Source organism: Salmo trutta, chromosome 8 (assembly GCF_901001165.1).
Source record: "Salmo trutta chromosome 8, fSalTru1.1, whole genome shotgun sequence".
Lineage (NCBI taxonomy): Eukaryota > Metazoa > Chordata > Actinopteri > Salmoniformes > Salmonidae > Salmo > Salmo trutta.
In genome coordinates, this window is record NC_042964.1 from 49,642,691 (window position 1) to 49,670,607 (window position 27,917).

The window sequence follows — 27,917 nt, forward strand, 5'->3', positions numbered from 1 at the left end:
ATACACAGAGCACTTCATTTCACTGTATACTGCACAGACCGCATTTTAGTGCTCGGTCATTGTACGTGTTCCATTTACCCTAGGTAACTTTTAGAGAATTAAGAATCAGTCTACACTACATCTACACCAGTCTGTACATATGCCAAATGAACTGGTCACCTCAATGAGCTACGGAAATGTTAGAGCTCAGTGTTAAAATATCAAGCAGCTCATGTTGAAGAAACCGCAGAGACAAGGAACAAAAGCAAAACACGTTTAACCAATTTATTCATGAATATACATACAGTTATTGAGTACATTTAGTATTTTGTAGCATAGCACTTAGCTTTGACAACAGCTGCTCAAGGAGTCACAGACAGAATCCAGTCGTCCCGAGAACAGTCCAGACTTAATCTCCTACTGACTGCAGCAGCGCTCCCCAGGAGCTCCACTAGCGCTCCCCAGGAGCTCCACTAGCGCTCCCCAGGAGCTCCACTAGCGCTCCCCAGGAGCTCCACTAGCGACAGCAGCGCTCCCCAGGAGCTCCACTAGCGACAGCAGCGCTCCCCAGGCACTCCACTAGCGACAGCAGCGCTCCCCAGGCGCGCCACTAGAGACAGCAGCACCACCCAACATACACCTACAACATGACTGTTTCCACTAAAGGAAAAGGTGGGTGGGCTTAAGCTACTTTTCATTTTATTTCCATTCCCTGACTAAGTATTGCTCTTACATGCTTCAGTGTGACCTGCTGGGTGGGGTTGGCTACAGAGGGCGGTTGACAGACAGGACTTCTACCAGAACTCATCGCCACCTTTTCTTCACAGTGATAAATTAGCCGTACGCTCAGGGACCAGACAGGCACGATCTTAACCCCAAGAGTTACAAGGCTCAAAAGCCATGACCACATGCCAACATATGCCTGAATTTGGTCATTTTCTTCCTCAGAAAGGAGCCCGTTCCAAACCGATTGCTATCAGAGAGTACACAAGTCAAGTGGGATTCCCAAATGAAAGGGTAATGCACTTGGGAGAATCATGTATTACAGGGAAATGTTTCATGGCGCAGGAGAAAGCCCATAGGGCATCGTCAGGGCGCAGTATGACAAGGGCCACCTCAAAAGTGCTGCTCACTTTGATTTGCACAAGGGATACTGGACCGACAGCCAACCATAGAGGACACCACTGAGACATGACTAAGTAGTACAAAGTGCTATAGAAAAAGACAAGTCAACTGTAGGCCTAACAAGAGCCTGAAGCAGATGGGCATTGATGCCCCCTGCTGGCGAAACCTCAGAACTGTCCCTCGTCAAATCATCTGGAATGTTAAGGAGTGACTGGACAAGACCAAGCTGCGTGTTGGAGGAAAAACATTCCCTTAATGCAAATTAAAATTCAAAAAGAGCATTAAGGATTTAATAGAAACAAAACTTGCAGACTCAGCTCATTAAATTTAGCAGCATGGTTGTTTAACAAATCAGACCATATAGTCGAGGTAATATTTATCCCAAGAGAGCATTCAAACATCCAATTCCTGTCAGTCGGCAAACTGGAATGTTTTAGATTGACAACTTGATTCAGCCCACCCAAGTGGCCAATAACCACTTTCCCTGCTCTAAATGGCACACTTGACTGGCCAAATGTGCACAGCGATTCAAAGTTTTTCATTAGCCATGACTAAAAGCAGTGTTTTGCTCTGACCGTGCTCGAGGCCCGCTAATACAATGACAAAGACTTCCAACTCTCAACCTAAACTGACCGGTAACTTTGGTAGCGCGAGGGAAAAGGAATAGGCTGGCTTTGTCATCACCTGCCTCAATGCAGTCTAACCACAGCTGTTGTCCAAGAGCAATACAACAAAAACTTCACAAGAACCCAAACTAGTTTAGCAGTGAGAGAAACAAGATCATGCTTTCAGGGAGTTTGTGGCATTCTAACTATTTGTACGGGGGGGGGGGGGGGGGGGTCTAGTAAAATACTATGCATATCGAGCCACTGCTCACATTATATTAGGAGTTTTTTTGTAACAAAAATCTTGAAACCCTTTATTTTTTATTTCTACCAAGAAAAATACAAAACATTATAAGGCGTAAGTAAGTGTTTTATTTGAGAAGCTGTTACAGTGCAGTTGATCCTCAAAGCCGCAGCCTTCACTGCTGCTTGCACTCGGCTGGGGGATTTGCGTCCTTCTGCAAGAGACCAAAAGAGGACGTTAGAGCCGAACTGAGCCAAACACACACTAATCACCCTCTCACACACGCAGGTTTAGGCTTCAGACATTTTTCTATGGCCAATTGAGACAAACATTGACAGGGTATAGGGCAATGTCATCCTGGCACTGAGGCTAGAGATTTCTGAACAGTGACCCAATAACACTCCACACAATACTAGTATGTTCTTAAAGTCTGCAACTGGAAATAAAAAGGCAATGTGCTTTGGTATCAGACCCGAGTTGGGGGGGTGAATACAAGACACCATCAATGGCAATGTGGTGGTGAATATTCAACATTTAAATATTATACATTTTAAAGTTTAATAACTACTTTGAGAGCCTTCACTATTGCTGCATAGAACCTCCATACTGTAAATGCACTAACCCGTAGTGCTCATAACAGTGATTGGGGGGGGGGGGCACCATTGATGTCATACAGACGCCATTCTTTCACAGGGGAGGAAAACTAATGAAATCTATTGGCAGCAATGCAGGGAGAGGGCCATTAACAGACCTACAGGGGTCAACAGCTCTCCGGGACAGAGGTGAAGCCGAACATCAACTCAAGTCAAACTTTCACTTAGCCGTGCATTGATGTCAGTGGGAGACCAAGTGAAACTTTAACTGAAGTGGAAGTCGGATTCACCCCACGCAGTCTTAACAATTCAGGCATGTCCAATGGGAGAAAGACAACAAGCATCCTTCCAGATGTAGACTACAGTCTCTGGAGTACAAAAGTGAAGAATGACAGAATGAACAGAGCGATGGCTTAAGACTCAAAAATATAAAAAGCCACAAAACAGGTGTGGCAAACAATCCATTCTTCTCCAAACAAATGTAAATATTGGTGTTACAAAATACTTTGTACAAAGACAAATAGGGTAAAATTGGAGCAAAGTTTGACTAGCTTCAACATACAGAAGAGAAAACTCAAATGCAGCACCCACTACAGTTAAAGGGGAAAAAAGCCACTATGTTAGTTGTAAGTGCAGATGGAGGTGGAAGGGTGGGTGCAAGGAGATTGATGAATGGAGGTGTCAAAATGAAAAGGTGCAGGCGGGGTGCGGTAAGCTGACAATTCACAAGCTGTACCTACCAGGAGAGGGTTATTTTCTACAGACATCACTTAAACCTAGTGAGGAAAAATTTAAAGAGTATAGCTGACAAAAGGTGCCAAGTGATTGGAGATGAACATTAATGAATTAAAGGCAAAAAATAGGCAGAATACAGAATTCAAGAGGCTTTATACAGCAAAGAGAAGGAGTACTGTTCCCATTCGCCCAAACAAAACCAAATAAAGCTTTGGCATGCAGAGCTATGAAACAAAGTCAAAACCTGAATAGATTTAGTATCCGATTCCAATTTACATGCAGTCTCAGTTTAGCAAGGATGTAGACAGCAAGTAGAAACATGCTTTGAAAGCATTCCATTGAAAAGAAAGTGGAAAAAACATTCCATGACCAGACGCTCACAAAAGAGTATTTGATTAGGTTCTTGAAGTGATATTTTGAGACAGTTTAGAAATACCATTCCTCTCATTCTAGCGTTTTCCAGGACACAGAATGAGCCAGGTCCTGGACTAACACCTCGATCACACTGATAGTGGCATTGAGCAAAATGTTATTGTTATGTAGCATCATTTTGATGTGTGCAACTAAAGTTCACCATTCACCTTCTGCTACCAGTTCTGTCAAGCCATCTAACATACGTTCCATAAATCCAACGTACAGTGCCTTGCGAAAGTATTCGGCCCCCTTGAACTTTGACCTTTTGCCACATTTCAGGCTTCAAACAAAGATATAAAACTATTTTTTTGTGAAGAATCAACAAGTGGGACACAATTATGAAGTGGAACGAAATTTATTGGATATTTCAAACTTTTTTAACAAATAAAAAACGGAAAAATTGGCCGTGCAAAATTATTCAGCCCCTTTACTTTCAGTGCAGCAAACTCTCTCCAGAAGTTCAGTGAGGATCTCTGAATGATCCAATGTTGACCTAAATGACTATGATGATAAATAGAATCCACCTGTGTGTAATCAAGTCTCCGTATAAATGCACCTGCTCTGTGATAGTCTCAGAGGTCCGTTTAAAGCGCAGAGAGCATCATGAAGAACAAGGAACACACCAGGCAGGTCCGAGATACTGTTGTGGAGAAGTTTAAAGCCGGATTTGGATACAAAAAGATTTCCCAAGCTTTAAACATCCCAAGGAGCACTGTGCAAGTGATAATATTGAAATGGAAGGAGTATCAGACCACTGCAAATCTACGAAGACCCGGCCGTCCCTCTAAACTTTCAGCTCATACAAGGAGAAGACTGATCAGAGATGCAGCCAAGAGGCCCATGATCACTCTGGATGAACTGCAGAGATCTACAGCTGAGGTGAGAGACTCTGTCCATAGGACAACAATCAGTCGTATACTGCACAAATCTGGCCTTTATGGAAGAGTGGCAAGAAGAAAGCCATTTCTTAAAGATATCCATAAAAAGTGTCGTTTAAAGTTTGCCACTAGCCACCTGGGAGACACACCAAACATGTGGAAGAAGGTGCTCTGGTCAGATGAAACCAAAATCGAACTTTTTGGCAACAATGCAAAACGTTATGTTTGGCGTAAAAGCAACACAGCTCATCACCCTGAACACCCTATCCCCACTGTCAAACATACTGGTGGCAGCAGCATGGTTTGGGCCTGCTTTTCTTCAGCAGGGGCAGAGAAGATGGTTAAACTTGACGGGAAGATGGATGGAGCCAAATACAGGACTATTCTGGAAGAAAACCTGATGGAGTCTGCAAAAGACCTGAGACTGGGACGGAGATTTGTCTTCCAACAAGACAATGATCCAAAACATAAAGCAAAATCTACAATGGAATGGTTCACAAATAAACATATCCAGGTGTTAGAATGGTCAAGTCAAAGTCCTGTGGAAAGAACTGAAAACTGCTGTTCACAAACGCTCTCCATCCAACCTCACTGAGCTCGAGCTGTTTTGCAAGGAGGAATGGGCAAAAATGTCAATCTCCCAATGTGCAAAACTGATAGACATACCCCAAGCGACTTACAGCTGTAATCGCAGCAAAAGGTGGCGCTACAAAGTATTAACTTAAGGGGGCTGAATAATTTTGCACGCCCAATTCTTCAGTTTTTTATTTGTTAAAAAAAAGTTTGAAATATCCAATACATTTCGTTCCACTTCATGATTGTGTCCCACTTGTTGTTGATTCTTCACAAAAAATTCCAGTTTTATATCTTTATGTTTGAAGCCGGCAAAAGGTCGAAAAGTTCAAGGGGGCCGAATACTTTCGCAAGGCACTGTATATGCACCACACAGAACGCACTGCAACACAGAACGCACTGCAACACAGAACACACTGCAACACAGAACGCACTGCAACAGTGTTGCAAGACAAATGCAGCGTTCCATTGGAAATAAAATGTACTTTGGTGTACCAAAACACAAATGTAGAATGCTTTATAGTCCAGGACCAGGCTTACTGTGTGTCTGGAAATCCAGCCCTTACACTAGAAGCAAGGTGACAGGGAAACGGTTCCGACGGCTGTGTGTTCTGATGCGACGTTGGATGTAGTATATAAACAGAAAAACACAACATGGCGGCTGGTGTTCATGATGCATTTGGAGTAGCGCTACACATTCTATTCTGTATGTTGAAATCTGATATTTCTGATCATTGGTCTCACATTAGGTCATAACATCAACAGTAAGCTCTCCTACCCACCTTGGGGTCATAGTCGGGGTCATTCTCCTCCTCTCCCTCCTCCTCACCCTCCTAGGAGAACACAAGAAGAAACTGTTAAACACAGATAGATGCCAACTAGCTAAGGTCAATAACAGGACCGGGTCAGTGAGCGGCCATGGCTAAGGTCAATAACAGGACCGGGTCAGTGAGCGGCCATGGCTAAGGTCAATAACAGGACCGGGTCAGTGAGCGGCCATGGCTAAGGTCAATAACAGGACCGGGTCGGTGAGCGGCCATGGCTAAGGTCAATAACAGGACCGGGTCAGTGAGCGGCCATGGCTAAGGTCAATAACAGGACCGGGTCAGTGAGCGGCCATGGCTAAGGTCAATAACAGGACCGGGTCAGTGAGCGGCCATGGCTAAGGTCAATAACAGGACCGGGTCAGTGAGCGGCCATGGCTAAGGTCAATAACAGGACCGGGTCAGTGAGCGGCCATGGCTAAGGTCAATAACAGGACCGGGTCAGTGAGCGGCCATGGCTAAGGTCAATAACAGGACCGGGTCAGTGAGCGGCCATGGCTAAGGTCAATAACAGGACCAGGTTAGTGAGGACCAGGTGAAGAGACCTAGCTAGCTAAGACCTTACCTCGTCATCGGCCTCCTCTCCCTCCTCATCGTACTGCAACAAGAGGGGACACCAGTGTTAGGGGAACACATGTGAAGGCCAGTGGCTTGGTTCAGAGGTCATTACACACAGGCTGTGGTGGGTACTCACATCATCATCGTCATCCTCGATGGCCTCCCCCGTGAAGTACAGCACAGCCCTGGGGACGATACGCTCGCGGATGAAGTGGCCGATCTCAAAGTCTGCGGCGAGGACAGCCTCAGAGTCCTCGTCCTGGAGGGGCAAGAGTCACCAGCACGTCAGAGTTATGAGACTCACCAACTTTAATAGAAAGACCACACTGCACCAGTGGTTGAATTGGAACATACCCAAAATGTTCTACTGCTTGAGTTCCAGCACCTTACCATTTTGCCAAAATTCTATATTGCATAAAGACAAATATTGAGTTGCGGCAACAAAAATAAATACCTGCACTCACTTCAGTCCACTTCAAGCACTGCACTAGACAACGGAAAGCATTACATACCAGATCTCCACTTTCAGGGACATCAGGCGGGGTGAAGAAGTTGAAGAATGAGTCGTTAGGGACTGTCTTGGTGACTGTCCTGACTGTGCCACGCCCCTTGTGCTTCTGCTTCTTCTTGATAGTCTTCAGGGTGATGTTCTTGCCCTTCGTCCAGTCGATCGTACAACTGCGGGGCGAGAGCGGTGGACACCAGGGTTACCAGGAGACCAGACACAGGACTAAACACACCAACCAATGATGTTGCTTTGAGCCCTAAAGGTTAAGATAAGCCAAAGGTTTTTAATAGAAGCCCATCAACATGGTGCATTGTTAAAAAGGACCACTACTTTTAGCGTTCCTCACCCATGTCTTAGAGTTAAAATAAACGGTAGTCTGTTCTAACTGACCAAACAAGCAGACAACAGATAGGGGTGCATAAACCTGATCTTATATTAATTCAAACTTAATTTAAAAAGGATCGAATTTTTAACAAACTCTAGCTACTGACATGACCCTTAAACCCCTCCCCCCTCAGGAAACAAACGACAATGTTAGTGCCTGCAATGACTGTCCCAGAGCTGAAATAACCAAGAGACACAGACAAGACTCTCAGCTTTGGATCTCTAGTTTGATCTAGCATCCTTCCTTGTCCCAGAGGCTACGATTAGCAACTAGGGGGTTTACTAAGGATGCACCATAGGATGAAGAATCCTAATTGAATAGGATCTCTATGGGACAACACAAGGAGCAGTTTGATGCAGCACGTCTTACCCTGTGCAGCCCATGATCTCAGGCCCGTCGAAGGAGAAGGGGTCGTTCTCGTCAGGCTCAGACCTCATCTTGTAGGTTTTTGTCAACAAAGTGTTTGTGAAGAACTCATTGGGCTCAAAGTAGAATTCTAAAGAGAAGCTCTGGAGAAAAAGAGCAAGAAAAAGTTGAATATTGGGAACATTGGGAATACCCAAGATTCATTGGCTTTCAATACATTGATAGAACGTCTAGTAGTGACTTGCATCAGCAGAGCAGTGCGGTGCGGTGCACAGACCTACCATGGGCTGGCCAGGGTCTGAGAATTTGACTTTGATATCTTGTAAGTGCTTGAGGATGGGTTCATCATGTTCCTGTAAAACACATGAATAGCAGCTTGAACATTGGTGAGGTATCTAGACAGAAACACCTTACCGTTGTACTGGTCTTTCTGGCACCAACACCCACTTGTCTTTTCTAACTAGCACCGATTTATCCGACAGCTGCTTTATTGAGGAACGTTTTACTTCCAATACCTGTGATCGTCTCACCTACCTCAAATACACTGACTAAGTCACTCTGATAAGAGTGCCAATTAAAATCAGTGTTTCCAAACTCCAGCCCCACCAAACAGCACCTTCTTGCTGTAGCCCGGAACAAAGTCACCTGCTTCAACTCATTGAGGGCTTGTCCAGGACTACAACAGTGTGCTGTATGTATACACCATTTATTTTCAGGGGTGAATTTGCCTCATCAAGCCTGTAGGTGGTGATGAAGCCTCATCTTTAGGGAGCAGCAGCAGCAGCTGCTGTCTGCTGACCTACTTTCCTCTACTGCTCTCCTCTCTTCTCCTGCTGACAGTCCTCCACTCCCTCCCCAACACGCTGCCCGCCTACCTGCAGCATGTCGCTAAGCAGGTCGACGTTCTTGAAAACCGTTAGCCAGAACTCGGGAATGCCTTTGGGGTCCTCCTTCTCCTCATCCTTCTTCTCCTCTTCCACCTTGGCCTTCTCCTTCATCTCCTCCTGGAAGAAACAGGCAGGAGGAAGATCAGCAAAAAAAGGGGATTTAATGCACCATTTCACTGATGCCTATAAACAGAACAGATACATTAGTCCCTGGTTAAACCTCTAAATAGTCAAGATATAATGTATATCTAGCACATCCACCATTACTGGAACCAAAGCAGTCAGAAACCAATAAGTCAATCATGGGTACACCCTCCTGGCCCTGTCATCATGACCAGACACTAGAGGACCCCAGGTTAGATTAATAAGACCTGCTGAGGCACCAGACAGTAGAGGTCCCCAGGTTAGATTAATAAGACCTGCTGAGGCACCAGACAGCAGAGGTCCCCAGGTTAGATTAATAAGACCTGCTGAGGCACCAGACAGTAGAGGTCCCCAGGTTAGATTAATAAGACCTGCTGAGGCACCAGACAGTAGAGGTCCCCAGGTTAGATTAATAAGACCTGCTGAGGCACCAGACAGTAGAGGTCCCCAGGTTAGATTAATAAGACCTGCTGAGGCACCAGACAGTAGAGGTCCCCAGGTTAGATTAATAAGACCTGCTGAGGCACCAGACAGTAGAGGTCCCCAGGTTAGATTAATAAGACCTGCTGAGGCACCAGACAGTAGAGGTCCCCAGGTTAGATTAATAAGACCTGCTGAGGCACCAGACAGTAGAGGTCCCCAGGTTAGATTAATAAGACCTGCTGAGGCACCAGACAGTAGATGTCCCCAGGTTAGATTAATAAGACCTGCTGAGGCACCAGACAGTAGAGGTCCCCAGGTTAGATTAATAAGACCTGCTGAGGCACCAGACAGTAGAGGTCCCCAGGTTAGATAAGACATGGAGTCACCTGTACCTGCTTACTTACTGTCAACTCTTCCTCCTCATCAGCCTTCCACTCACACTCCTCCTCTGTGGGTTCATAGGCTGCTTTAACTATGTCGCTTCGCTGGAGGGAGAGAGGGGGAGGAAAACAGTCAGTCCCTGTAATGCCAACAGCCAGGAGGACAGAGCAAAACATTTAACAAAAAGGCCAGAAAAGTAATTTGTTTAAACCAAGATAATGGACTTGGGGCTGAGGTGCCAAGCCAGCGCATTATTTACGCAAGACAGCAGTTTGGCCACGCCGTCTGCATGTGTGAGCATCCCAGCTTGACCCCACCCCATTTTGTCAGCTCCATCTGCATCCCTGGAACAGGCTGCAGCTCTTTTGTCAGAGGATTCTGCTAAATCCCCAGTCCGCTCCAAAGAGGAGACTGTGGGGGGGAGCTACAGTCTGTCAGCATTGGATAAGGAGCAGCTGCAGCAGGAACTACACATGGGCAGAGGAGTGACTGACCAACACTAGATTGAGAATACTGGGGTGTATTCATTAATAAGAACAATTTGGTGGGTGCTTATATTTGTCCTATTTCACAAGTGAATTAATAAGCATGCGTGAATTGGAAATTGTGTTTTGGATATCCCACCCTCGGAGTCAGGTCACAGCAAATAACTTTTTGGATGCACACGGATGAAACAGGGAGGGACCTACCTGGATTTGGCCAAAAAGAAGTGGCTCAATTTGCTACGGTGTGCACCAATGAAAACAACCCATGCACAAAGTGCCCAGTCAAATGCAGCATAGTTATAAAAGGTACAATGAATGAGAGATCATATTGATACAAGGAACATAACTGGGGTGTTCCTACCTTGTCAAAGAGGGGTTGGTAGAGAGCGGCGTACTTTCTCTCCAGTTCATGGACCTCTTCGTAGAACTTGGCCTCAATGTGGGCGCATTTCACTTGTAGGTTCTTTAGGGCGTTGACCCGTCTCTTCACTACCTTTGGTAAGCTGGAGACAGGGAGAGAAAAACGTCAGAATTCCACACGGTGAAGAAGTACATCTTGACTGTCCCCAAAGATGGTAGTGTATATAACAAGATACTGGAGCTGCCGCTCTGACAATGGGAATAAACGTCCAACTAATAACAAACACTTAAGCATGCAGACCTATGCATACAGACGCTTTTTTGCAGAGCAACAGTGCCAGGGAGAATGACTGCAGGACCTAGTACCCTCCGCTAGGAATACATAAGCAACCATAGGACCAGAAAGTAGAGGACTACTTCCACTGACATTGAGAAAGACTACCGTAATTTCCGGACTATAAGCCGCTAATTTTTTCCCAGGCTTTGAACCTCGCGGCTTAAACAATGACGCGGCTAATATGGATTTTTCCCGCTTTCAAAAAATAATAATATATATATATATATATATTCTGTGACGTGCTCAGTTTTTAGGCGGCATGAAGCTTTCATTAGACCAATGAAATTGCCGAACGGGTTAAGGTCAAACAACTTTTTTTGTTTACGGTTTAGATTAAATCGAGCGCTCTCAAACTTCCCATCATTCTGATTACGGTAGTCATTTTGTCACCCTCATCATGGCAAAGACACGGAGAAATGCATATGATGCAGCTTTCAAGTTGAAGGCGATTGATCTGGCTGTTGGAAAAGGAAATAGAGCTGCTGCACGGGAGCTTGGTCTGGAGCAATGACTTTCTTGGTAGGCTACTGTTTACTGCTAATTTTACATTTTTTGTTACAAGCTGTGTTTTGTTAAAGCCTATTTATTTTTGTTACAAGCTGTGTTTTGTTAAAGCCTATTTATTTTTGTTACAAGCCGTGTTTCGTTAAAGCCTGTGTAAAGTTAATTTGTTTCAATGTACCAGTAGGCACCTGTGGCTTATAGACATGTGCGGCTTATTTATGTTCAAAATAATAATTGTTTAAAAATTCAGTGGGTGCGGCTTATATTCAGGTGCGCTAAATAGTCCGAAAATTACGGTAACTAAACTAACAACGTTTTACGTAATGGCCTGGTCCTCAGCCCGGGGGGGGGGGGGAATCCTACACAACCACTAGGACAGAGACGGGGGGGCTCCTACACAGCCACTAGGACAGAGACGGGGGGGGGGGGGCTCCTACACAGCCACTAGGACAGAGACGGGGGGGCTCCTACACAGCCACTAGGACAGAGACGGGGGGGCTCCTACACAGCCACTAGGACAGAGACGGGGGGGCTCCTACACAGCCACTAGGACATAGACGGGGGGCTCCTACACAGCCACTAGGACAGAGACGAGGGGGCTCCTACACAGCCACTAGGACAGAGACGGGGGGGGCTCCTACACAGCCACTAGGACAGAGACGGGGGGGCTCCTACACAGCCACTAGGACAGAGACGGGGGGGCTCCTACACAGCCACTAGGACAGAGACGGGCTCCAAAACAAAAAAATTAAAGGTGCACAAGTGTGTACGCATCACAGCCACACGCTCCAATGGTGAAGAGGGCACAATTAATCTGTTGAGATGTTGGTGAGAAATACCACAGCCACTTCCATTAATCAAGGTAGAATTTGATGTCCCGCACTGCAATGCTTTGGTATGCTGTTGGGTCAAGAAACCCATGCCAAGAGCAGTTTGACAGGGATTTGACTCATTTAAAAATGTCATGTTTCTACACAGATTTTAGGATGTCCACCCACTCTTTACTGAGTGGGTGAAAACATGCTTTGGTGGTGATAAGATGTCCTTTCCTTATGTTACAAAATACATTGTACCAAGACAAATTATTCTTCATGTTCTGAATGGTTGTGTGGGGTCTTTCTACAATATATCATTAACATTATATTCAGAAAGTCAGATGTGGAAAGCCTTCCACAGGGATGCTGGCCAATATTGATGCCAAAGCTTCTCAGTCGTCAAGTTGGTTGGATGTCTTTTAGGTGATGGACCATTAACGATAGTGTGAAAAACCCAGCAGCATTGCAGTTCTTGACAAACCAGTGCACCTGGCACCTACCATACCCTGTTCAAAGGCACTTAAATGTTGTCTTGCCCATTCACCCTCTGAATGGCACACACAATCCATGTCTCAATTGTCTCAAGGCTTAAAAAACATTATTTAACCTCACTAGGGTAGGGGGCACTGTTTTCAGCCCCGGATGGAAAGCATGCCCAAAGTAAACTGCCTGCTACTCAGGCCCAGAAGCTAGGATATGCATATAATTAGTAGATTTGGATAGAAAACACTCAAGTTTCTAAAACTGTTAGCATGTCTTTAGACCTTGTTTCAGGCTTTTATTCTGAAAAATTAGGGAGAATGACCACATTGAGTCAGTGGATAGTGGGATGTCCCAAGAGCTGGTTACTGCTCGTGACCGAGAACGCGACTTAGTTTCTCTTTTATATTGATGACGCTATTGTCCGTTTGAAATATCATAGATTATTTAGGCTAAAAACAACCTAAGGATTGATTAAACATCGTTTGACATGTTTCTACGAACTTCACGGATCCTATTTGGAATTTGTCTGCCTCGTGACCACATTTGAGCCATTGGATTACTGAACAAAAAACAGGCCAACAAAATGGAGGTTTTTGGATATAAAGAGGGACTTTCTCGAACAAAAACATTTGTGTAACTGGGAGTCTTGTGAGTGCAACCATACAAAGATAAGTGATACATTTTATTGCTATTTCTGACTTTGTGACTAATCTACTTCACTGGTAACTATGTAATGTGTGCCGAGCGCTGTCCTCAGAAAAACGCATGGTTTGCTTTCGTTTGAAATCTGACACGGCGGCTGGATTAACAAGTTAAGCTTTATTTTGATGTATTACACTTGTGATTTCATAAAAGTTTAAATATTTATAGTAATTTAATTTGGCGCTCTGCAATTTCACCAGACGTTGGCCAGGTGGGACTCTACCGTCCCAGGTACCCACATGAAGTTAATGTCTCCTCCCCTTCATCTATACTGATTGAAGTGGATTTAACAAGTGACATCAATAGGGGATCATAGCCTTCACCTCGTTAGCCTGTCATTGAAAGCGCAGGTGTTCTTAATGTTTTGTACACTCAGTACTCTGTTGACACCAGTGATGTGCATATAATTTTGTTGGCGTTCCAAAAAAAAAGGGTAATTTCAAATAAGAGTATACTAAAATACTACATCATCATGTCTCAACATCCATCTTAACTCTATTGTTTTATGTCCTGTGGATTTGAGAAGATGGCGAGTTCAATGGGAAAGTGAGCCTGTCACGTATTCAGTAGCCTTAAATCTTACACAGATGACAATGCAACTTCACCATTTTACCCTCGGGCATCCATTGATTTAGTCACCCTAATTCTGGCTAACCTATTAACTAACAACTTGAACGGGTTATGATTGACAAGGTTTGGACCACAATTAAGATTTGGCCCATTGGTCAAAAAGTGCATTTTTGATTGGACACCCTACAGATTGGTTTCATCCATCATATGAAGCGAGTGGAATGGTGGAAGGAGGGAGCCATAATACCATCTGCATTGGGTCAGATCAGGGGGTATGCATCAAGCGTCTGAGTAGGAGTGCTGATTTATGATCAGTTTTGCCTTTTAGATAAGGAATAAGAATACATAGACAGGGAGACCTGATCCTAGATCAGCAACGCTACTCCGAGAATGATACATAGGGCCTCGGTTCACAGATGCGGAGACCGCTTTTAAACACGTTTCACTGCAACACCAAATCAAGAGGTGCACAACTGGGTCCAGAACGCCTAGTGCCTAGGCATCATGTCTGTGTGCCATAGCTCTTCAGTGAAGTCATTGGCCAAGGAGTCAACTCCAACTCACCATGGCCAAATCATTTGCATATTGAAGGACACCCCAGCACAGAGCAGACCTACAGGACTACAGTTATGGGACATTGCTTTAAAGGGGAATGCAGCAGCTTCCCATCGCCGTAGCAGTGGCCTTCTTTGAATACTGTAACTAGGCAACCTTGCTTGAGGAAATCCCTGAATGAAAAGCATTACCTTCACATACCCAATCACGTACAGATAAGTGATTACCTCAAGGATGAACTTAAAGCATCATTTTGTCAACCTATACTATAAATGGTAGCTGAGCTTTTGGTCAGTCGACCTTAAGAGCAACGGAGTGTGCAGAAATGTTCAGTTTTCCCTCTAGCACCTTCAAAACCGGTTTTGGGTGTAGGTTAGATTCAGCCTATCACCCCCCTAAACTACCAATACTCATTTTCCACAGAGATGTCAGAGGGATGTACCAGCGAATTGAGGACACAACCAGAAGACAAGGAACATTCTGGCACCGGCCTTGTTATCCCTCCATAACATACACGGGTACAGGGAGATAGCGTGCATGCCAAGAATGGAGGTTTTGAAAGTATTATATATACTGCTCAAAAAAATAAAGGGAACACTTAAACAACACATCCTAGATCTGAATGAAATAAATAATCTTATTAAATACTTTTTTCTTTACATAGTGGAATGTGCTGACAACAAAATCACACAAAAATAATCAATGGAAATCCAATTTATCAACCCATGGAGGTCTGGATTTGGAGTCACACTCAAAATTAAAGTGGAAAACCACACTACAGGCTGATCCAACATTGATGTAATGTCCTTAAAACAAGTCAAAATGAGGCTCAGTAGTGTGTGGCCTCCACGTGCCTGTATGACCTCCCTACAACGCCTGGGCATGCTCCTGATGAGGTGGCGGATGGTCTCCTGAGGGATCTCCTCCCAGACCTTGACTAAAGCATCCGCCAACTCCTGGACAGTCTGTGGTGCAACGTGGCGTTGGTGGATGGAGCGAGACATGATGTCCCAGATGTGCTCAATTGGATTCAGGTCTGGGGAACGGGCGGGCCAGTCCATACCATCAATGCCTTCCTCTTGCAGGAGCTGCTGACACACTCCAGGCACATGAGGTCTAGCATTGTCTTGCATTAGGAGGAACCCAGGGCCAAACGCACCAGCATATGGTCTCACAACGGGTCTGAGGAGCTCATCTCGGTACCTAATGGCAGTCAGGCTACCTCTGGCGAGCACATGGAGGGCTGGGCGGCCCCCCAAAGAAATGCCACCCCACACCATGACTGACCCACCGCCAAACCGGTCATGCTGGAGGATGTTGCAGACAGCAGAACGTTCTCCATGGCGTCTCCAGACTCTGTCACGTCTGTCACGTGCTCAGTGTGAACCGGCTTTCATCTGTGAAGAGCACAGGGCGCCAGTGGCGAATTTGCCAATCTTGGTGTTCTCTGGCAAATGCCAAACGTCCTGCACGGTGTTGGGCTGTAAGCACAACCCCCACCTGTGGACGTCGGGCCTCATACCACCCTCATGGAGTCTGTTTCTGACCGTTTGAGCAGACACATGCACATTTGTGGCCTGCTGGAGGTCATTTTGCAGGGCTCTGGCAGTGCTTCTCCTGCTCCTCCTTGCACAAAGGCGGAGGTAGCGGTCCTGCTGCTGGGTTGTTGCCCTCCTACGGCCTCCTCCACATCTCCTGATGTACTGGCCTGTCTCCTGGTAGCGCCTCCATGCTCTGAACACTACACTGACAGACACAGCAAACCTTCTTGCCACAGCTCGCATTGATGTGCCATCCTGGATGAGCTGCACTACCTGAGCCACTTGTGTGGGTTGTAGACTCCGTCTCATGCTACCACTAGAGTGAAAGCACCGCCAGCATTCAAAAGTGACCAAAACATCAGCCAGGAAGCATAGGAACTGAGAAGTGGTCTGTGGTCCCCACCTGCAGAACCACTCCTTTATTGGGGGTGTCTTGCTAATTGCCTATAATTTCCACCTGTTGTCTATTCCATTTGCACAACAACATGTGAAATTTATTGTCAATCAGTGTTGCTTCCTAAGTGGACAGTCTGATTTCACAGAAGTGTGATTGACTTGGAATTACATTGTGTTGTTTAAGTGTTCCCTTTATTTTTTGGAGCAGTGTATAAACAAACAACTAGACCACTACCTTAATGAGAAGAACTTCTGTTGGAGCCATAACATCTAAAGCAGGGCTGCATAACTAGGCTAGTCCCCCAGAGCTGCAGAGTGGGACAGAGTCAGGCTATGGCCAGTCGCAGGAACACTGAGGAAATCGTAGATGCATTCAGCCACTGTCCGTCACCTCAAGTCAACTATTTAGAACGAGTACATACAGGACCTAAAACAGAGTGGGTTCTCTGATGGACAATCTGTTGCCCATCCTACTGACTCCCCCCATTGAAAAAGGATTGTCTCGATGCAGAATCTGTATGGCTGTAGCCTCAGTGTCTCTCCTGGTTGGGGTTCTCACCTCTCCATGTATCCTGACGGCGAGCCCACCAGGCCGTCCAGCCTCTCCTGCAACGCGGCCAGAATCTGTGGGTTCTGCATCATCTGCACGGTGAGCTGACGAGCTGAGGGGAGATGGACAAAGCCAGGCACTACCGTCAGACACAGACAACCATTCATAGCATCAGACACCATACGGACAGATGCATAGACGAAAGGAAGGGAGTTCGGCATAAGAAATTCTAGGGCGGGCTACTCCAAATATTTTCACGTCAACTAAGGACAGACAAAGTCACAAAATAAAAACCTAAATCAAATAAAGGGCTGCGTTGTTGGTCAACAGGTTGCTCCCTTCCATCTTCACTGATCTGACCATATTGAACAGGTGGAAGAATGCTACTGCCAAAACGCTGCCACCCGTCAAACCTCTTCAGATTGGTGCAGACGAATGAGAGGAGACAAGGAAAGGAAGTCACTTCACACTATTGACACAGAGCCCTGTGTTTCCTTCACAGAACATGAGACTAGGATGCAATGTTCCCAGAGAGCGACCAGGGAGACCGCAAAGGGTATACTGCTCCCCTGCCTCGCTGAAGTTCTTCCAACACTGAACCAGTTCCAAAATAATGACATTTCTATCCGATTAAGACGGCGATAGAAATGTGCTTAGTGCTCAACAGTGAGTTGGTCAGACTGTCCCAGCCTCTGCTTGAAGACAGGTTGTACTAGAGCCCATAGAGGGAGCATTAGAATCAGTCTTCCCTTCCACCAAACTTATTCCTAAAAGCTGTTAGAGACATTTCCAAAGCGGAGAACAAACGCTTTGCCCATGGGACGAGGCAGAGGGCTGCTGCATAATTTACAGTCAGCAGGTATACTCTGCCTGCCTTGATTTACCTACGCCACGATTAACATTCCTTACACCTTGGATTTGAGGGCCCTGCTGTGCCTGTCCCAACAACAACAAAATGTTCCCTAAAGTGCTTTACTGTTGAGCAGGGTCTATAGTCAAAAGTAGTGCGCTATAGGGGGAATAGGGTGCCATTAAGGACGAAATGGCAAACTCCTCAGCTGAGTGACAACACAGTGCTGCGGCGGAGTGGGGACAGGGAGTGGGAAGGCAAAATGTTCTGAATCGGTTCTAGACAAGGGACGATTCTACTGATGACGAGTGTCATTACAGAAATCGGCCGATAATTAGGATATTTGTTAGGCTCTGGCCGTATGAAAGCCTCTGTCAAGTGTGAGATCATTGTGACATATTACTGTGGTGGGAGACGATAAGCATTGCTGGGCTATAAATACCTGGGGCAGAGAGACATCTAATTCAGTCTACAAAGGACTGCCAGTTAAACATGATAAACCTCATTAATAAACACATGATTCCTAATCATTCGTGGACAGGTAAAAACATTCAGATTTCAAACCTAGACAATGTGGGCACAGAGGATTTTAATTCAACTGTCAACCTAACATTAACGACTGACCAGCAAGCAGAGGCTCATGATGAACTGATTCAGATCTCACTGTTGGTTGTTCAGTTGAAGTCAAATCCACGGTGGGCACAGACATTAACGTTTAACAATCCCAGTTGCTTCCTCGACAGGTAGTGCTGAGCCTTACCTTTGCTGTTGACGTCCTCTCCAGTCTCCTCCTCTTCCACATCCTCCACATCCTCCAAATCTGCAGGGTCCAGCTCAGCCTGGTCCTTACTGCACACACACAGAGAAAGAGAAATCAGCCAAAACAGACACCTGGAGCTTATTCAGGAACGGAATTTTACAAAAGCAATGTACTGTTTAGATGTTGTGAGTATATCTATTGTGTAGAATAGGGAAACAACTAATAATTACTTAGATACAAAAGGAGGGGTGTGTCAGACAATACTAATACATAGAGGCCTCCACACAGTACCTCTGACAGACTAGGAGGCAATGTTCCCAGAGAGTGAACAGGGACACAGGGTATACTGCTCCCCTGCAGTTTCATCTAACACTGGATTTAAACCCCGTTCATACTGATCCATGAACCAGGTTCCGAACCAGTGCAAAAATAATTACATTTCTATCTGAATAAGCCCCTGATCAACATAATGACAACCATGTGGTTTCTGGCTAAAATGCTAGCATCCGTCCTGCAGTTAGTCATGAGGTAAAATAGGGTGATGTTACCCCTATACACTGATCTTGGGTCAGTTTTGCATTTTCCACCACTAGTGGTTAAGGTTAAGATTGGGTGAGGGGAAGTTGATGCTAGACCTGTATATAGGGGAAACTTCACCCAGAGACTCCTGCAGTCAGTCAGGACTGTATATAATAAGGCAGATGAAGGAATAAACAGTTAGTGGATTTAAAAAGTCCACACACCCCTGTTAAAATGCCAGGGTTTTGTGATGTAAAATAATGAGACAAAGAAATCATGTCAGAACTTTTTCCACCTTTAATGTGACTTATAACGTGAACAACTCAATTGAAAAAGAAACTTAAATCTTTGAGGGGGAAAAACAAAAAAAACTCAACCTGGTTGCATGAGTGTGCACACCCTTAAACTAATACTTTGTTGAAGCACCGTTTGATTTTATTACAGCACTCAGTCTTTTTGGGTAGGAGTCTATTAGCATGGCACATCTTGATGTGGCAATATTTGCCTACTCTTCTTTGCAAAAGCGCTCCAAATCTGTCAGATTGCGAGGACATCTCCTGTGCACAGCCCTCTTCAGATCACCCCAGAGACGTTCAATTGGATTCAGGTCTGGGCCATTGCAAAACGTTAATCTTCTTCTGGTGAAGCCATGCTTTCGTGGATTTGGATCGTTGTCGTGCTGAAAGGTGGACTTCCTCTTCATCTTTCTAACGGACGCCTGAAGGTTAAGTGCCAAAATTGCCTGGTATTTGGAACTGTTCATAATTCCCTCCACCCTGACTAAGGCCCCGGTTCCAGCTGAAGAAAAACAGCCCCAAAGCATGATGCTGCCACCACCATGCTTCACTGTGGGTATGGTGTTCTTTGGGTGATGTGCAGTGTTGTTTTTGCACCAAACATAACTTTTGGAATTATGGCCAAAAAGTTCAACTTTGGTTTCAGACCATAACACATTTCCCCACGTGCTTTTGGGGGACTTGATGTTTGTTTTTGCAAACTTCAGCCAGGCTTGGATGTTTTTCATTGTAAGAAAAGGCTTCCGTCTTGCCACCCTACCCCATTCATATGAAGAATACGGGAGATTGTTGTCACATGTAGCACACAGCCAGTACTTGCCAGAAATTCCTGCAGTTCCTTTAATGTTGCTGTAGGCCTCTTGGAAGCCTCCCTGACCAGTTCTCATCTTTTCATACATTTTGGAGGGACGTCCAGTTCTTGGTAATGTCTCTGTGGTGCCATATTTTCTCCACTTGATGATGACTGTCTTCACTGTGTTCCATGGTATATGTAAAGCTTTGGAAATTATTTTGTACCCTTCTCCTAAGTGATATCTTTCAACAATGAGATCACTGATGCTTTGGAAGCTCTCTGCGGACCATGGCTTTTGCTCTGAGATGCAACTAAGAAAATGTCAGGAAAATCCTACTAGAACAGCTGAACTTTATTTGTGATTAATCAGAGTCACTTTAAATGATGGCAGGTGTGTAATGACTCCTATTTAACATGAGTTTGAATGTGATTGGTTAATTCTGAACACAGCCACATCCCCAGTTATAAGAGGGTGTGCACACTTATGCAACCAGGTTATTGTAAGGTTTTTATTTTTTCCCCTCGAAGATTTCAGTTTGTTTTTCAATTGAATTGTTCACATTAACAGTAGAAAAAGTTCTGACATGATTTATCTTTGTCTCATTCTTTTACATCACAAAAACCTGCCATTTTAACAGGGGTGTGTAGACTTTATGTCCCCTGTGGAGTGAGACAGCCACAGGCCTGCTGGACCAGGGTCAAGGCGCATTACTCAAACTCAGGGAGGTGTCTGAGTGGCTGGAGGGAGCCGGCGTAACCCAAGCCCAGCCATGGCATCCCAAGCAGCCCAGGCTGAGTAAATAGCCACTTCGAGCCACAGCCCAGCGAGGAAACGTCTCCGCAGTGAGAGCGACAGCTGGCCATCCTCCTCTGCATCAGATACCAGGGGAAGAGGACTGACTCGGCTCTGCGGACATATGGGCCAAGCATCTCAGAGCAAGAGTGCTGATCTAGGATCAGGAACCCCATGTTATTATATTAACTGTGCTCTAAAATGTCAACACTACTCAGACGCTTGATATATACACCCACCGGTGTCTAATATTTGACAGCTACTAGAAGCCAAATTGATAAAGGATAATGGCATTCCTAAACAGTATGTGCATTGGACTAATGTCATGATTTCACCCAACACTCCTGTGCCATTATCCAAATAGTTTTTTGGTACATGGATGCCTTGGGTGAACAAATCAGACTGCTTGGCTGCATAATTAGTTTCCTTGCTAACCAAGAGCTCCACAACGATCCTGAACTTGACAGGTTAGCGTGCTGATGGGGGCCTCATTCTGGAATACCCTGGAGGTTTGACCACAAACATTGGCCTGAATTGGGGAGGGGGGAGAAAAATCACCCACATGGACTTAAACACACATGCATTTCACTATATGCATATTTCTGCCTGAGACAAGAAGCTGGCTGAGCTGCATTTGAGGTATAAAACTACAAAGGTTGCTTTAGTTTTCCTTTGCAAAACGTTATGCTGCGGTGTGCACTAATGAACGTGACCGTGTTCACCAACATTTCAAATCCAGGTTGGCTTCCTGGCCAGGCTAGACACCATAGCAGGTAGAGCCAAAATGACAGCGCACAGGACCGCAACACACCTCCAGGTAAACCAATGACAAGAGGGGGAGGGTAATTAGGGCCCTATTAAATCCACGATGCAGAGAACACAGATGGAAACACTGAATCCAGACATTAGGGGAATCAACAATATTCAAACATTTATTTAAATGAGTAGGGAATCAACTAAATGAATTGAAAATGAATTAGCAGAAGATTATCATACGACATGAACAGAATGCATCTGAACTTTCTTAAAGGCAACGAGAATTTCCCTTCTCAGTATGTGAGGGTTTGCGCATCTACCACTTTGTAGCTGCAATGATGATAATTAAAAGTAGTCTGGTAGACACGGAAAGGCTTTCCCAAGAATATTGTAAATGAAATGCTACCTACAAAGTAGCATATGCTGACCTGGCAGAATTATATTGGCATCAATCCAGTGGGTATTTGTTTTTCAAACTACCATCACATGTGTGACAAACACACAGCTAATCAGCCTTTCGCTAGACGAACACTGGAATTAAAGGCTAACAGTCAGAAATGTAAAAGGGGAAAAAAAATTGATTTATAAGGCCCTAGGTAACGATGCAGAGGTAGGATTGCTTTAGTATAGGACACTTATGCAATAAGGGTCTTCCCTTGCTGCACAGAACGCAGGCTGCACAGACAATCAAATGGAGAAGATGCACTTACTTGTCCATGTCTGCCATCTTAGCCAAGTCTCGAGTGATGCTGCTGAAGGGAAGAGAAGAGAGAGTTAGACAATGTATGATACATGCTACTTTTGGACACAATTGTTAATTCACAGCAGGAAATTGATATGTTCAATAAACAAAGGGCTTCTGGGAATAGATTATTTATTGAAATAGGCCCTAATGACTTATTTGCAAGACTGGCATTACATCGTCTTGTTTGATGGTAGGTTTACAACAGGCAACATAGTATCATATCCTTAAGTTCAATAGAGTTGAGGACATCTCCATCCCAGTGTGTAGCAAACTGACATTGGGGGCTTTGTGGACTAAAGCACCCACAGGAGGGCTGAACATCTGATTCCAAGCACTCCGCTTGCTTAGTGCAAAATGGCCACCAACTGTAATCCTACCCCAGTTTCTCCGCCCACTCCCAGATGAAAACAAAAAAAGGGCTGCTTTTGGCTTCCTGTCATGTTGGTTAGTGAAATGGGCATGAAAGAACTCCCAAGCGCCCAGCTCACTGACAGCCCTGTTAGCTGTGCTGAGGCATTAAGTAACATAAGCCTTAGTTAAATCGTCCTACATATCTCAACCTCTTGCCCATCTCATTTGGTTTGGGCAGAGATAATCTGTGCTCCGCAGTGTGCCCTGGGCTGGGGCTTTAGATGCTGGCGACACTGGGGCTGCCATCTGATAACAGCACCAAAGCAAGGCCCTGTTTAGACCTGTACCCCCCCACCCCCATAAACCTCCTGGCATGGAGGAGAGAGCAGAGGGGGACTGGAGCTATGTAAAGCACCCAATCCTAGAGGGGGCAGAGACCACAGCTAGTAGTTCACCCATCGGTCCAACAGGCCTTTCACACAGGGCCAGTGACCCTTAACACAATTGAAGAGGTACACAGCTGGACCCACTCAGACTTGCACTTTAACCATACAGGCTGTTAAAGAGGCCTTCATGTGAAGGTTGACAATTAAAAGCCATTAGTCACATCAGGCATTGAATTAGGCTCGAGCCCCCCCCCCCCCAGGGAGAATGTTTACCACAGGGTTAGCACACATGGAGAAACACAAGAGCCAGATCAGCTTTAGCTCACACCAGTTACCGAACCTCCAAAGACATAAGGCATTAGGTGATGGATTTGCTGGAGGGTTCTCCTTACCACTGTGGTATTAGGTTGACAGTGGTCTTCAAATGGCCTTAAAGTGGTGAGTTAAATACAAAGTGGCTGGTATCCCCAAAATGTGTTCAACTCAACTAATTACAAAATGATAGCACATATTAATAGCTGCCAGGTAGAGATCTTCATTTCTGTCTCCATGGAATGAGTGAAAACAAATTCAAACAATATTCTATTGGGCAAGCTCTGATGTCTCCAGCATAGAGATTTCAGTGCAGCTCAATCAAAGCCAATGTGAAGGCAAAGGCTCTCAACTGAAAGATGCTTGACAGAAATAAAAATGGCCCCTTCAATGTTTACTACTAACCTTCACTGTACTTCAAGAGTGAAGTATGGGGAATTCACATTTTATAGTGCCAAATTCATGACAAACCAAGGGTGTTGTGTGAAAGCAGTATAGAAAGTCTACTGACCTGGTTGGAGAGAAATGCTACAACAATTGTCAGGGAAACTGAGTCATAATTAACCAATCAGCAACAGTTTAACAGTGCTGATGTAGACCTGGCCTGCAACGTCTGAAATACACAACTGTCTCCATCTTTCAGCAGCTCCTCTTCTCTCCCTCACCTTCCTAATGGCTTGTGCCCATTGGTTAAGAATTGCACAGGCTGCCCACTCACCTGCGCAGTTTAAATAGGCCAACTGAAAAGCTGTCCAAAAATCAAATGTTAAGCAGCTGAAAGGGAGATTACCAGGCAGAGGGACCAAAAAGGGGATAATTCCAGGCCAAATCTTCAGTCATTGAAATTTCAAAACCGCACACAGCACTACCGTAATCATATTTCTGAAAGTGTGAACCAATACCATTTGGATCGACCTGCAAAACACCATGACACACACATCACGACGTCTGGCCAGGGAACAGATCAAACATTCCCCACCAACAGCCAATGCCAGAGCTCTTAATAGCCATAAAATGCTTGAGAACAGCAACAGCACCACTCAAATACAGACACACTGACTGCATTTCAGTCTGACATTGATAAAGTAGATTTCCTCTGATGAAATAGATTTAGGACGATCCAAACAGCATCTGAAACAGTCAACTAGGCATGCTACTAATGCTTTAGGCAAGTTGTTGATACATTGATGTGTAAAGAACGCACCACTGTCAGAGGGGACTATAATCATAACTCGAGATAGTGTTGGGGATTAGTGAACTACATGTATACTTTACAGAATCGCAACAATGAATGATTTTGCTGCATTACAGTTCATAAGGATATCAGTCAAATGAAATACATTATTAGGCCCTAATCTATGGATTTCAGATGACTGGACAGGGGTGCAGCCATGGGTGGGCTTGAGAGGGTATATGCCCACCCACTGGTGAGCCAGGCCCAGCCAATCAGATTGAGTTTTTCCCCCACAAAAAGGATTTGTTACAGACAGAATTACTCAGTTTCATCAGCTGTCCAGGTCTCATCCAATCCCGAAGGTTAAGAAGCCAGGTGTGGAGGTCCTGGGCTGGCCTGGTTACACATGGTCTGCTGTTGAGGCTGGGTGGACGTACTTCCAAATTCTTTAAAAATGACATTGGAGGTGGCTTAAGGTAGAGAAATTAACATTAAATTCCAGCAACAGCTCTGGAGGACATTCCTGCAGTCAGCATGCCAATTGCACACCCCGTCAACTTGAGACATCTATAGCATTGTGTGACAAAACTGCACACCTTAGAGTGGCCTTTTATTGTCCCCAGCTTCTTGACAAGACACCTGTCAAGTGGATGGATTATCTAGGCTACCTGGGGCAGCAGGTAGTGTTGGGCCAGTAACCGAAAGGTTGCAAGAGCGAATCCCTGAGCTGACAAGGTAAAGAAAATTGGTGGTTAACTGAACAAGACAGTTAAACCCACTGTTCCTAGGCAGTCATTGTAAATAAGAATGTGTTAACTGACTAGCCTAGCAAAATAAAAAAAAATCAAGGCAAAGAAGAAATGCTTACTAACAGGGATGTAAACAAATTTGTGCATTTGAGTGAAATAAGCTTTGTGTGTATGGACAATTTCTGGGATATTTTATTTCAGCTCATTAAACATGGGACCAAAACTGTACCTGTGTTTATATTTTTGTTCAACTAGTAACTTAACATTTTGCAGTAAACTTCCAGTGTGAAGTAATTGATAGCATGGGCAACTATTTTAAGAGTAGCTTCCAACACTGTCAGTGAGCTTTGTTTCAGTAACAGTTCCAGGAATACCTTTCAATCAATTGACTACCTCAACTCTACATGCCAGTTTCACAAAGGGGTCATTAGAACTCAAATTGATGGGGTCATAAAAATGTCATGTGTTCATGAGTAGCAGATGTCTCCCTCAAAACACATGACAAAGCATCTGAGACGGTCAAACATCAATACAAGAGTAGCTATCATCCATAGCAGGATCATAAAGGGTTCAATTTTTAAAAATTGTTTAATTCTTACTTATAACATTAGGGCCTTTTCTCCCAAACAAAAATGTAATGTCGCCTTAGCAGGAGTCATCAGGACCAATATCCATTCTACAAGTTGCGACAATAGTTGGTTCACCCCCATTTCTTGACAAAAGTTAGCCATACAAATCATAGCCAAGTAGGCTGTAGTAGTCAAAAATACACAATCTAGCTATAGGCTACAGCTAGCTTAAACTGTGGCTAAAGGTAGAATGTTTAACGAATAATTTCTAGTTGTTGCATTGATACGCATTGGCAGAAACAAAGGCAGCTTTAGATGTGATAACAGCTGAAACATTTGTTTGCGTGTAACTAACTCAATGCATTTCACTAACAAAGTGAAACTAACAGATCTTCAGTGACTGAAATCCCCCAATGGTACACATTCATCCCTTCAACGAGCCTTTCAAACCCAGCGACCACGTGTTGCATGCTCAAGGCAAGCTATGAGCAATGGCTCTCACCGACAAAGAAAGCCGGCCAGCCAGCTAGCTGTTAAACAGCATGTGAATTTGGCTAACTACCTAACCTACCACTGAAACGTACAAATTACACATTTCCGTGGTATCTAGCTAGTTAGCTACCACATGCACTATAATGGATACATTTGCGGTAACGTTAGCTAACTGGTTTGTGAATGTGTTCAGCTAGCTAACTACTTTGCCAGTAAGTCAACTAACATTTAGCTAGTTACAGCTACCTAGCTAACGTTAGCTTGGCATACGCACTTTCATTGGGCAAGTACTCAAGTGACAATCCATATTTGATTGGAAACGTGACCTGCTGGGCAAATATTGGAACCCTCAAATAATATTAAAAACCAAAATTAGAGAACCGTTAGCTAGCCATGTGGCTATCGAAATTAGCTAGCCAACTACAAACATGTCAAAAATCACGTGAAAAGACAGACATACGCGTCCCATTTTAGAGTGTAGCCTGTTGGTTAGCTGTATAGCTCGAACAGTGATCCTAGACCAAAAAAACTTGTACCCGCCACATCTCCCTCCCATCACTTAACGTTACCCTCCCTAAGGCTAGTCAATAAATAAGGTCATGTCTAAATAAATAAAAAACACGACATCCGATAAAACCAATAACTGAATGATGCAAATTACGACGATTAGTCACAATAACGTTACGGCGTTTTTATTTACAATACAATGTCTCGAAAGGGCGGAAAATGTGCCCTTTTCATCATCGTGCATGTAACGTTAGCAAGCTAACGAATCATGGTGGAGCCTCTCGTCTCTCAATGGCTGCTACTAGCCATCCGACTTAGTTAGCTGGCAAGCTATCGTTCTATTCTTCCCGACTACATGCACACAAATATTTAGATCAAGACGTTAAGAACAACCCCATATTCTTACCCATCTAAGAGTACAATATATATGCACCACTCTGTTGTATTGCTAAAGACCAAGCTAAGGCGATTTCAAGTCATTCTCTTACCTTTAACTGGCGGCTTGACTAGATGGATCTACGCAGTGAAGCGGTCCAAAAGAAAAAGACTCCGCTCTTATGGCGGTAAAAGAGAGAACGATCCCGCCGCTTGCGCTCATATACATCCAGCGTCATCACGTAAACCAGGGCAACGTTAAGTCTATGGGAGGGGCCGGTAAAGAATATTTGATGAAGTGTTCTGTCAACATCGTCATCAGATATGTCTAGTCATTCCACCCTAAAACAATTTATTCTGCAAGATGCATGTTTGCATCATATCTTATGTCACCATGCCATCCAGACAGACACCTGAGTCCCAGACAGTATGGTCCAATTAGAAGGGTGATTGTCTTGGGGGATTAAAGCAAACCACGACATATATTCACCTAGACTTGTCTTGAATCCTGGTACCGTGAGTTGATATGAATCAGAAAGAGTCTTTGGTCATAGCATTGATCCTCAAAAG

The 27,917-nt window shown here is 44.7% G+C and overlaps 1 protein-coding gene and 1 non-coding gene across 4 annotated transcripts; both read right to left on the reverse strand.

Annotated features, from left to right (window-relative positions):
• Positions 1–250: 250 nt before the first annotated feature.
• LOC115199155 (nucleosome assembly protein 1-like 1-A) lies at positions 251–27,591 on the reverse strand. Of its 3 annotated transcripts, none has more exons than XM_029761767.1 (14): positions 27,461–27,591; positions 22,398–22,439; positions 18,531–18,619; positions 16,930–17,032; positions 10,469–10,610; positions 9,634–9,726; positions 8,663–8,791; positions 8,069–8,140; positions 7,791–7,930; positions 7,041–7,206; positions 6,665–6,787; positions 6,536–6,568; positions 5,929–5,979; positions 251–2,167 (listed from the first exon to the last, which is right to left on the reverse strand). In XM_029761767.1, the coding sequence occupies exons 2-14, from the start codon at positions 22,412–22,414 to the stop codon at positions 2,129–2,131; spliced, it is 1,197 nt and encodes a 398-aa protein (XP_029617627.1). In that variant the 5' UTR covers positions 22,415–22,439; positions 27,461–27,591; the 3' UTR covers positions 251–2,128. The 3 variants fall into 3 exon arrangements, with proteins under 3 accessions (XP_029617627.1, XP_029617629.1, XP_029617628.1); XM_029761769.1 differs by having other exon boundaries at positions 9,646–9,726; positions 27,461–27,590; XM_029761768.1 differs by having other exon boundaries at positions 22,398–22,436; positions 27,461–27,570.
• Positions 7,585–7,714, reverse strand: LOC115199277 (small nucleolar RNA SNORA14). The gene has a single exon (XR_003879371.1). It is a non-coding gene; the product is annotated as a small nucleolar RNA SNORA14 (small nucleolar RNA).
• Positions 27,592–27,917: the final 326 nt, after the last annotated feature.

Bases quoted from the DNA above. Each gene is read 5' to 3' on its own strand.
- LOC115199155 (XM_029761767.1), bottom strand. The intron at 10,611-16,929 runs GTGAGAACCCCA...CCCTGTCTCCAG, and splicing joins CCGTCAGGATACATGGAGAG to CTTACCAAAGGTAGTGAAGA. The intron at 5,980-6,535 runs GTAAGGTCTTAG...GTGTTCTCCTAG, and splicing joins GAGAGGAGGCCGATGACGAG to GAGGGTGAGGAGGAGGGAGA.